General features: G+C 41.8%; 1 protein-coding gene across 6 annotated transcripts in view; it reads right to left on the bottom strand.

Moving 5' to 3' along the window:
* MON2 (MON2 regulator of endosome-to-Golgi trafficking) overlaps positions 1-12,340 on the bottom strand; it is a 57,653-nt gene that overhangs the window by 19,788 nt on the left and 25,525 nt on the right. For all 6 annotated transcript variants that reach the window (XM_035126854.3, XM_035126856.3, XM_035126857.3 and 3 more), the window contains exons 15-22: positions 11,734-11,846; positions 7,479-7,583; positions 6,426-6,506; positions 6,263-6,336; positions 6,091-6,181; positions 5,592-5,693; positions 1,312-1,422; positions 220-395 (exon numbers count right to left, since the gene is read on the bottom strand). In XM_035126854.3, the coding sequence (XP_034982745.2) occupies positions 220-395; positions 1,312-1,422; positions 5,592-5,693; positions 6,091-6,181; positions 6,263-6,336; positions 6,426-6,506; positions 7,479-7,583; positions 11,734-11,846 (853 nt within the window). The remainder of the gene's footprint in view (positions 1-219; positions 396-1,311; positions 1,423-5,591; positions 5,694-6,090; positions 6,182-6,262; positions 6,337-6,425; positions 6,507-7,478; positions 7,584-11,733; positions 11,847-12,340) is intronic.

Genomic DNA, 12,340 nt, shown 5'->3' with positions numbered 1-12,340 from the left:
CTTAGAGGACATCAGATTATTTAAATTGTTTAGTTATGTGCTGGAGCCACAAAAAAACTGTTATCCTAAGAATGAGGTTACTATATTTTGTAGAATAATTTAGTGCAATAATTAAAAAAAATAAGACTAGAGACAGCACCACAAAGTGACCTAGAAAACAGAAACAGCAATGAAGATTAGCAATAGTAAATGTTTGCATCTTAGCTTCAAGAAACTCACCCCTGATCACTTCTGATTGCTCCCATGACTCCAAGTACCAAGGGCCACCCAGGCCCTAGACTGTCACCCTGGCTTTGCAAAATCTGTAGCACACATTCCAGTTGCTTGAGCCTAATATCAGGGTGATTGATGTTTGACAGTTCTTTCAGTGGGTTTAGAAGCAGCAACTGAAGTCTCTAGAAATAAAAGGGAAGTAGAGACTGAACTTTAGTTACTAAAGCATCTTGAAGCTAAACAACATCATGCACAGAAGTGACAATCTAAGCGGGGAGGCAGGGGCCTATTGAACAACAGTGGCAGCTGCGGAGGAACAGAAAGCGAAACCCTGAAATTCTACATCAGGTGGTCTCCAGACTAAATCCAGCCTAGGTAATATTGCCAGCTGCCTAAACTCAACAGGTCCTGGCCAGCAGCTACTTTTCCAGCATATCATCACTAAAAGTGTAGCTGCAGCCAGATCTATGCCAAAAGAGTTACAAGAGAGTACAAAACAATGGGAAAATATAATTGCTTAGTAGCCACCAGCTGTCTGTGTCTCCTGTTGATTACTCATATACAGTTAAAAGTCAACACAAGATGCCTGAGTTCTTGCCTCATCGTTACTCAACATGATTCGCCTAATACTCCACAACCTCCATTCTGCAGTAAAGCCTCCTATTTATTGTAGTGCTGAATCTTGTAAAAATAAATTGTGAGCAGAACAAAGAAACAGAAACAGAAGCAACCCTACAACCTCCAGGTTGGGAGCCAAGACACTTTTCTGGTATCTACCTAGTTAGGTATGAAGTTGCTTTAACAAAATATTGGGTTTCCAGTTCTATACTGACTAACTTAGGAGTAAACCCCATTGAACTCAATGGGACTTAGGTCTGAATCAGCGCACACAGGACAGCACTGCTATGTAGCCCACCAAGCAGCCACTTCTACTGGCTAGAAGAGCAGGATTGTTATTTCATCATCAGCTATGTAGGATGGGAAATTCCAGAAAATAACTTCTGATTCTTATTAACAATTAACATAAATTACACAACAACTGCTTGCTATGGAGCATAATTTCCAGAAGATCTTTTATTTCCTGGAGCGTTCTTTTACCTGGTTCTGAGAGAGTGAAGGGTCATGGTTAAATGTCAGCCCAGCCTTGATGAGTGACGTTAAAGCCTCTGCTCCCCATTCCCTCATCCGTGAGTTTGGATGTTGGCAAACCTAAATATACAATATAGCTTCCTTTATTCAAGCCAGAATGCACATTAATAAACATTCAACATTAATAATAGGTTTTCAATCTATGAATTCTTTTAAAATACTGATAACCATAAGCTGATCTGGTACATATATACAACAATTGCTGTATTATTATATTAATAGTAATTTCTGCGGCCCTTTCAGCATGCATGGTGCTTTGTCATTCTTATCTCATGTGGCTTCTGAAAATAGGAAATACAAGATACATATTTCTTATTTGACTAATAATTAATTTTAGGTTTAGATGTTTTGTATCTTAATAAATTCTCTATCCAATTCCAATGATATATGCGACTGCAGATTTACCAACTGTGCAAGCTGGCCCTAAGGAGTCAATTCTATGTATATCAAAATCTCTCTTTGCAGCTCAATCTTTTTCCTTATGAGGTTTTACAATATGATCTATTACCACCAAACAGCAAAATGAAAAGATTCACTCATTAGCACAAAGTCAAACAGTAAATAAGGAAGACAAACTTGCAAGAAAAACTTACCTTCTGAATAAAAAAAGAGAGGAAGCAGTAGGGAAGAAGTAAAAAAAATATGAAACCAAGACAGCGAGCAATAATCTTTAATATATCATCACTGAGCTTTACACCATAAACAGTTTTAATACAGAGATACAGTGTTTCCATAGTGTGTCCTGTGTGATTAGAATGGTTCTGTAATATTGTAAAATAGATGTTGAGAACTGATCTATTTCTCCAAGGGGAAAAAGCCTTATTGTTTGTCAAACCTCTAAAACTAAACCACTTTTATGATGTCTATCAATCCTAAAAATGTGAAAAAGTTCATTTGCTAATCCCTTGTGAAAGAGAGATATACACTGCATGTTAAAAAGAGATACTGCAGAAATTTCCCCAAATCCATACATGCATTTCCCTCCTTGCTACAGAGCCACGGCTGGGGAGGGGGGTGTCCCAGGAATGTGGGACTTCATGTCTCTTTATCTGGTCACCTGGGATCTCTCCTAGGCCATGCATTCACCCCAGGCCACATCTCTCCCTGGCTCTATTTCCACACCTTCCTTCTGCTTGACTGACTACTATGAAAATACATCTTGCTTGCCTGGATAGCAGGAGGAGTGTAGGTGTGTGTGGGTGTAAGCACACACTCTACATCTGACTTTCATGGGGCTGGAATGTAGTCTAGTGTATAAAGTTAAGTGTCACATCCTTTGCTTCACACACTTTTGCCTCTGGCCCCGCCCTCCATTCATACAGTTAAACCTCGGTTGTCAAACATAATCCATTCCGGAAGACTGTTCGACTTCCGAAATGTCCGACAACAAACGATTCAAAGGGTAGTCGGCAAAGTCAATGGAGAAAAAAGAAGAAGAAAATCCCTGCAAGCTTTTCGGCTTCCGAAAAACATTCGAAAACCTGAGCATTTTCGGTATTCAGGAGCCGAAGCGTTCCAAAACGGAGCTGTTCGGGAACCGAGGTTTGACTGTACGTATATGGTTCCCCAGAACAACCTCCATGTGAGAATGCAGTCCTTGGGCTGAAAAAAACCATTGTGGAGAATCGCTACCTGTCAGATCATCTTGGATTTATATTTTTTTCAACCATTAGTATATAAAACCTAACATTCTATAAAGCACCCTTATTACTTATCAAGTTAGAGAGATCTCTGTAATAAAAAAGGAAAGCTTCACAAATAAACTTATAAGAAAGGGTGTTGGTCAAGCCTATAGAATTTAAATCCAAAACTGCATTTTCCAGTAGGATATAGTTTGAGATTCAGATTTGATAATTTCGTGTGTTTTGAGACAAAAAAATTCATTCAAATTCAGTATAAATGGTAGTACAAGTCCTTCCATTTTAGCCAGTGAAACTCATTGTGTTTCTATTTTATATATACATTTGTTATCTACAACCAAACTTTTACTGGCAACTTAAAAATACTACATTTTACATATTTTCCTGTTATGGTAATCCTGGCATTTTAGCCAGCCACGTAATAACTAGAACAGACAACAGCTTTATCCTAATCATATAAAGAGAAATATTCCTATGCATCATCAGGATGCTTCCTTCACTAATTTGCAACTATGAAACAGCTTCTGACAAGTGATTCCCATAAGTGTTTCTATAGGATGGGATTACACATATGTGCACTTAAATCCATATATGACAAACCGTTCATAAGCAGTTAAATAAGACTCATATTTGACTTATGAACTTATATGTGCATAATTTCTTCCCAGGTGATTATACTAGCACAAGTGACTTATTTGAAATAACTATGGTATGCATGAGAACATTGCAACTATGTAATGGAGTTTATCATGTGGATCCTTTCCAACCTAATTACCATCCTACCAGGAGGAAAAGTACTCCAGCACACACACAGCCTTGTACCCAAAGTCCTTAGACAGCTCAATATTAGATATATCAGAGGAAGTGAACAACAGAGTCCTCTTTAATAGTGGTAAATGAATCCTCCCCCCCCCCCCGCTTCCAAGCTTCCAGCATTCTTTACATGCACATTCTCTTTACAGTAAGTGATAATATGGGAAACTCCTAAGTAAGACCGGAACTACAATGAAAAAGAATTGGTTACCAAGAAGCGTAGCTCCAGTCTCCACAGACTTCAATGATACAATAAGAGGTGCCTTTTCACAACAGATTATTAAAATCAGTTTGACAGCACCGTCCCACTTACCTAGAATTAAGTCTAACTGAACACACTGGTACTACATCTGAGTAAACACACATAGGATTGCACTGTAAGTATTATGTTCCTCCATCTACATTATGTAATATTTTCTAAGATACTACACCTTTATTTCTGCCTTTGCAGATGAATGCCTTTAAGTATAATATGTCAACTTGCCTGGGCTCTGCTTTTCAACATCATCAAAACAGCTTGATTTAATAAGAAGCTACAGAACACATACCGTGTTTCTCCTAAAATAAGATGTGCCTCTAAAATAAGCCATGGCACGATTTTCTAAAGGCAAAAAAATATAAGACATCCCCCCAAAATAAGACGTGTTGGGGTTTTGTTACCGGTAGTGGTGGGAGCAGGTCTGCATGGGGCTTCTGCAGTGCGTGCCTCGCCGAGCCCCAACTGGGTCGGGACTTAGCGTGCGGCGCGCTGCTGTCTCTCCCGGGTCCCGCTGGGTCCCGCTGAGTCGCTCCGCAGCGTTTTGCCCCACAGCGAGCCCTTCAAGGCGCCGCCGCCGCTGGCCACCAGGTGCTGCTGCGGATGCGACGTCGGCTCCTCCTTCCGCCGGCCGCCGCTCATTGTCCTCTTCCGCCGCCGCCTCCCTCCCTCCCTCCCGGTTCCCGCTCGAGCCCCGACCCAGCGGCGGCCCGGCGGGCAGGGAGGGAGGCGGCGGCGGAAGAGGACAATGAGCGGCGGCCCGGCGGAACCGACGTCGCATCTGCAGCAGCACCTGGTGGCCAGTGGCGGCGCCTTGAAGGGCTCGCTGTGGGGCAAAGCGCTGCGGAGGACAAGGTGAGGCCTAGGCCGGGCCGCGCTACCTTGGCGGCGGGAGCCCCTTGGCATGGAGGAGCTGCGTTGGCCGGAGCCTCGGCTGCGGCGATTCCAGGGGAATCTGTGACGTCGGCTGCGGCAGCGGCGGGCCAAGCCTCCCAGGGTAGTAGCAGGACCTGCTCAGCTTCCTTCTCGACAGGACACCCAAGGTCCGCCCATCGGAGCTGGAAATCCTTTCCTGTCAATTTCAGATTGCTCTTACGTTATTCTATAGTACTGAGCGGGACCTGGCAAGAGCAGCAGTGCGCGGCGTGCCGAGCCCCGACCCAGCAAAACTCTCTGAAAGCTTAATACCGGTAAAAAGTAAAGAAGCTTTTTTTTAAAAAAAAGACATCCCCTGAAAATAAGCCGTGGTGTGTTTTTTTGGCGGAAAAATAAATATAAGACGTGTCTTATTTTAGGAGAAACACGGGTACTGTACTTAAATAGCTTTGAGGGGGAAACAATGCAAATTTTATAAGAAACAAAAAATAAGCTAGAAACAGAATAGAAAATAGGATGAAGTTAAAAATCAATGTCGCATAATTGGCTTTCAAAAAAACAAACAAACCCTTATGTTTTTAACTTTTAATACCACGGAGGAAAAATACAACGGTTCAGCTAATGGTTATAAAAATATTGTTTACCTCTAGGAGATGGCCAGTCAGTGGTCTCCATAAAATTTCAATCCTATGCATGTTAACTAGTCCTGTTTCGAGCAACTTAGCAACAGCAAACAGTGATGGCTCCTAAGCATAAACAGAATTTAAAACAGTCACTTGACTTAACAACTTATTGCATTATATTTTTCCATTTAAAGTATTTATACTCTGCATTTCTACTACCTTAAGCCAGCTCATTTTCTGAGTTAGTTCCTAATGCTAATCCCTTTATCTGCTGTTTTGCCACATTTTAATATGGTACATTTAAACTTTAAATAAACAATTGCGTTAGTGTACCTTCCTGTGAAGCTCACATATCATATTGTTACAATGCCCTAAATTCAGTAGTAGAATCATCAGCACAATTCATTCTATATGATGCTGACTTAACAAATATTATATTGCACTGCAAGAAATTTAAAAACCAAAGCTAGGAGTTAATTTATAAAAGCATGTCTGAAAAGCAGAATAAAATATACCATACCTTATTATTTCCATAGGCCATGTCCATCGCTTCCAGAGACAAGGAGCAAAGTGCATTTATTAAATGATGTAATGAAACATCATCTAGGTACCTGTGAGAAGGATACATTATTAGAACTATTGCCAAGACGGATTAGAAACAAACATTGTGATCTAAAAGTCAGTTCTCTTACTGTGAGCTTTCAAATAGCCTGGAAAGTATGTTGGAGATAACTGGTAAGTCAGTCATAACAGCTGTAGTTAGAACCTGAAAGGATACAATTAAATTATGTAAGTAAATGCATAACATAAAAATTCAATGTGATTTATTCTGCTATACAGTAAACAAATTCTTACGGTGCTAGGTCCTTCCACAGCTCTTCCAGGCTTCAAAGCACCTCCAACACCAGGCTTTAAACCAAGAATCCATACAAGATGCTGAAATGAAAAACACATTTTTAAACTGAAGTGCTTGCATAAAGGTCCAGGTTGCAAGTCACATTAAACAAGAGTCTAAAACAATCTATGGTTTTATGTGAATGAACAGAATGTGGTGCACACTTCACTACATTTCTGCAGTGCTTCTCTTTTGCATATTGCCATGCTGCACACAAAACAAGCCAAAGTTTGACTTGTTGTATTGTCCAAACTCAGGCTTGTGCTTTGTTTCAAAAGAAACAAACCACAACTCCAGCTCTGGGAACGTAAGAGCAGCATGCACCAACACACTTCTCATTTACATTAAACAATTTTTTTTTGTTTTAAACTATGGGTTACTGCGACATTCGAACTAGGCCATAAAAAATACTTTTCAAGGTTTGCACTTCTGTGACAAAGGACAGATCTACACCATATATTTCAAGCATATTCAATACACATTAAAAGCACATTACTTCCCTCAGGGAATCCTGGGGGATGAAGTTTGTTAAGGGTGCTGGCAATTGTAGCTTTGTGAAGATGGGAGTACAGTTCTCAGGATTCTTTGGAGGAAGTCATGTGCCTTAAATGTGCATAGGGTGTGCTTTAAATGTATGGTGTGGATCTGCCCAAAGTGCATTAGATACTAATATTCCAACTTTAAAAATTCTACTTGAATCCTCCAACTGTTGTGTAGATGTTTTTCCCCCAGCTCGAATATGGTACTTATCTACCTTCATTACAGTTGTGGGTACATTTCGTTTAGTCACAGAAAGGTAAGGTAAGCAAAAAGCTGATTTGCTGCAGTGCTGACCATGTTCATGTAAAGCTACAAAAGTAGCCAAGCTTTAATTACAAAATGTTTGAAAACCACAATTGTGTGTGGCTGACTTGCATCATGGAAGGAGTTTCACTCAAAGAGAGCTATCCACCCAAGAAGTTAAAACAAAATGCAAGTCAAGAAAGGTAAATCAAGCATTACCCATTACTCACCTGGAGAGTAGCTAACACAAGTTGCCAGGATGTACCAAGGACAGCTCCATGACAATGAGCCAAGCTAAGTAATGTCCTCATGCACTGTATATTCTTAGAAGTAAGCTAGGAGAGCATTTAAACAGTTAGAATTTTCGAAGTAGAGAAAATAATAGCATTTGTGAAAAAAATGGTAATAGCAAACACAATGGTGGAAACCCTGCAATCCATTCTTTTATTTCCCCCCCTCTGTCTAGACCTACATGTACGTGATGAATTTACATTGAAGTTAAATGACACTGGAAGAACCTAGCCATTTTAATTCATTCAAACCTCTTAATCCTTCTATTTCTATTTCAACATGCAAATCATGATGATAGCTAGTTTGTCCTACTATTTTCTACTCTTCAAGCAAAAACGGGGCATAAAAAGAAGATTCTCCTTTCCAACTGGAAACATGCAGTCCAGGATACAAAATAATGTGTTGAAGTAAAACCTGCATATACTCAGTGAAATTCTTGGCATCCTTTATTTGTTTGTTTGAGGTTTTACTTCAAGTTTTAAAATTTACTGGACAGATGACTGATACTATGAAACAGAAACAGCTATTGTTTGAAGAAGAAAAAATTGCAGCCCCTTTCCTCAGCATGGTCCCATTGACTTCAATGGATACAGAACTCCGGGTTATAAGCAAACATGTGCCATTCAATCTACACAGAGAATGTAATTTGTACATTGCATTTGTTGCACTGATATTGTGAATTTTAGTACAAAGCTGGTCTTTTGAAACTTTGAGTCTGTCGAAAAGAGCTTTTATTCTGGCTGGTAGATTCATCTACATATACAGGATATCAAAGAAAAATATTGTTAACTTTAAGGAATTATTTCTAGAAATCTGAAACATCCTTCCAGTGCAGAAATTATGTTTATGTTTGCAAATAGTAAATCAAAACAACCTCAATCTTAAGCTAGCACCACAAACTCACTGTGTATCTCATATAAGCTCATGCATGTTTTACTATATCTACCTGTATTATCCCATTAATAGTAAAACATGGTATTTCAAGATTTTAGGAATGATACAGCAATCTCCTTCTCAATTTGGTCATATTGAGAGTAGCAGCAGGGCTAAGATAGACAGCTAAAAACTTAAGGATAGTATGGAACTGTAGTTTCTTTTCTCCTTAACCATTGTTAGATATTCAGACCACAGAATTCGCAGTAACAAATGGAGGTATATGGAATGATAGCAAGAGGGGACACAAAACAAAACACTGAAAAGGCAAGACTCATGCAAGAAAGAATCAGTGAAGATTATAGCAATATAGAATGACCACCCACTTCACCGGCACTATAATAGAAAAGGGAAGGTTAAGATCCAAAGCAGCAGGATGGATTCTAATGTAAGGGGGCACAGGAACAGCAATCCAGCCATATTGAATGGGTATTCTTCAAGTTAGGACAAATTATTTTGCTACCAAAATACCAGTAAGCAAGGCAAGAGAAAGCAACAAGAGGCAAGTTACTTACCTTGGGAAACTCTTAAAAGGACTAATAGAGAGTAGCAGAAATTGTATACAGTGGTGCCTCACTTAACGAATGCCCTGTAAGACGAATTTCTCGCTAGACGAATGGATTTTGCGATTGGAGGTTGCTTCGTAAGACGACAAGGTTTTCTATGGCTGCCGCTTCGTCTTGCAAAGCATGGCCATAGAAAAATGAACCTCCGACTGCGAAGTCTGCCGTGTAGTGAGAAATTGCCAGGGCTTTTTGCCGCCTGCCTTCCCCTTGGCTTGGGGAAGGCAGGCAGCAAAACGCCCCCACACCGCCGCACTTTGGCTCCGGGGACGGAGCTGAAGCGCGGCGGTGCAGGGGCTTTTCGCTTTCACACTGCGCCGCTTTGGCTCCAGGGGACGAAGCCAAAGCGCGGCAGTGCGAAAGCCCTCGCACAGCTGCAGGCTTTTTGCCGCCTGCCTTCCCCTCGGCTTGGGGAAGGCAGGCGGCGAAGAGCCCCCGCACCGCCGTAGTTCGGCTCTGTCAGGCGGGGGAAGGGAGAAGCGAAGGACCGATCCGATCCTCCGCTTCTCCCTCCGCCCGCCCGACAGAGCCAAATGCCGGCTCTGTCGGGCGGGGGAGGGAGAAGCGAAGGACCGATCTGATCCTTGCTTCCCCTCCGCCCGCCCGACAGAGCCAAATGCCTCAAGCCCCAAGCTAAGGGGGAGGCAAACGGCGAAAAGCGCCCCCCCCGGCACCGCAATTCGGTTCCGTCCCCCGGGCGCTTCAGCTCGGGGAAGCAGGCAGGGAGATGGCAACAGCCTGGGAAGCTGCGGGCTATTGCCGTCTCCCTGCCTGCTTCCCCGAGCCGTAGCGCATCGGGGGACAGAGCCAAAGATCGGTGGGCACTGTTTGCTGGGGTTGACAAGCCCCAGCAAGCAGCGCCCTCCGATCTTCGTGTGACAGGCGGTGGGGAAGGCAGGCAGGCAAGAGAGCGAGAGCAAGCGCCTGCCTGCCTGCCTTCCCCGCCGCCAATCCCCCGGAGCCCATAGGAACGCATTGATTAAGTTTCAATGCATTCCTATGGGAAACCGGGACTCGCTAGACGAAAAATTCGTTACACGAATTGACCCGTGGAACGAATTAATTTCGTCTAGCGAGGCACCACTGTACTGTAAAAGAGGAGGGAACATACTCTATCCAGTCAGTTTAGACAGGAAACCTACTACAAGGCTCCTAACCTACCACTGGTTTCATAGAAGAAGTATATGTCTGATGGAAGAACAGGCAGGAAGGAGCCAGAACAATAAACTACAGTGACAATGAAAGTCCCAAGAATGGGCCCAAGACTGGCACTCTGGTTTGCCTCATCCAAAATGGCCACCTTGCTGCTGGGATGGGAGGGTACCTGAAGAGATGGGTGTGTAGCTGGGCTCCCCCTTCTCTGCATGCAGGAAACAGGGGGGAGAGGAAGGGAAGGAAGCTGGTGCAAATTTTGCTTCTGCTGGGTGACTGTTCCTCGTAGTAGATTGGTGAAAAAGGAAAACTAAGGGGGGAAACATGGATGAAGCAGCTTGACAGACAAATGGTACAAAGAGGAAGAGCAGACAACACACACACAGGAAATGTCTAAGTTCATAAGCCATGCCCATAATCTATCTATAAGCACCAGTTCCAACATTAGGTTATATTGCAGCATAGCCATGCAACAGAACAGTGCTACAAAGACAGGAGGTGGCAGGGTTCCCCAAGCATCCCCATACTTGTCCCCGTATAAGTGAGTGGCTGGCATTCAAGGAGGAGAATGCACTTTAAAAAGACCCTGAAAGTGACTGAGGTGGGGACCTGGGAATGTTTCAGTTTCTAATCCGGGGATACATATAAATTGAAATGTGAATACAATTTAACTAAAGTATTCACCCAAACCTATATAAATGCTTTGTGTAATTATTATATTGCTGAACATACGGTGAATAAAAGTCCATGGCAAACAAGCCAAGATTCCAAATGCTGATTCACATCTGATTTGTTCCTAAAAGAACGTCTGCTTTAAAATGCATGAAAAGCACAGAGTGCAAGATTTCTTGCTTGGACATATGGTTTGGAAAGCTGCCATGTACAACTCCCTGACTGGTATATTTAGACCACGTTCTATGCCACCATTCATATGTTATGATGTACACGTACTTGCAACACAAGATTAACAGCACAATCCAATGTGTGTTTAATGGAAGAAGTATGTTTAAGGTTTGCAGGCTTAGGATGACATGCAGCTTGCTTGTGCACATGAGACTTCCTGTTCCTGTCCTTCTCCCTGCAGCCCCTGCTCCCCTACTTCTGCTCTGAATGGTTGGAGGACTCTCCAGAACACATGCGGGAGGGAAAGGAAGGGGGAATCCCTTTGCATCTGCTGGTGCAGATCCTGTCCATAATCTTTTTGTTGCTATAGTCAACTTTCAGCCCAAAAGCTGTTAAGATATAAGATAGTCTGTTTTGATGTTTTATTGTGTTTTTATATATGCTGTAAGCCACCCACAGTGGATGGGGAAACCCAGCCAATGGGCAGGATATAATAATAATAATAATTATTATTATTAAATGATATTCATAGGAGAAAATATGTTAAGTGGCTCCATCTTTGCACATAAATTAAGAGATCGGCCACTGGAATTCTTCTAGATACTTTCTGTGATCTGGGTGCTTTTCTAAAATAAATAAAGGTGAAAGTCTAGTAAAATTAAACCATCAAATAAGAAAATGATATTTACAAATGATATTTTACCATTACTGTTCCCTGTGGTTGGAGAGCGAGTGGTTGTCCTACTGCTACAACTTGCTGATGAGACTCACTTGATGGACTAATCATCTGAACATTCTGCCCCTGGATGGAATATGCTAAAAAGCAAAAGAAGATTTCTAAGATTTCAATTATAGGATACAGACTTTACCTTCCCAAGACAGAATTTTTGGGCAATTCCCACCTCTCATACTACTCAGAAAGGTTTCCAAACCTTCTGGAAGAGAGTGGGTGCTGCTACTGCTGCGAATTTCAGGGAGAGGCTGTCAAAAATTGCCTGTCCCCAGCAGAAGCATCCCTTGACCGCAACTCTCCTCAGAAGTTGCCTTCACCTGCATCTAACCCTCTGAAAAGGATATGATGTTTGAAAATACACACACAGAAGTATATTTACTTATTTAAGTTACCAACAACAAACTATTTTTAGGATTGGTAACAGAAGTAACATTTGACACATTATATTTATTTCTAAAAGGGCAAAGTGTTATTCCCTTTAAAAATCAACAGAGGTAAAAAAAAAGTTTTCAGTAATTCATGAAAAATAGCACATCATTATAAATTTGGGCACATCAATAAGAGAAGGAAAAGTTCT

Source organism: Zootoca vivipara, chromosome 9, assembly GCF_965207765.1.
Source record: "Zootoca vivipara chromosome 9, rZooViv2.hap1.1, whole genome shotgun sequence".
NCBI lineage: Eukaryota > Metazoa > Chordata > Lepidosauria > Squamata > Lacertidae > Zootoca > Zootoca vivipara.
The sequence above is the reverse complement of the archived record's forward strand: the minus strand, read 5'-3'. Positions and strand labels throughout refer to the sequence as shown.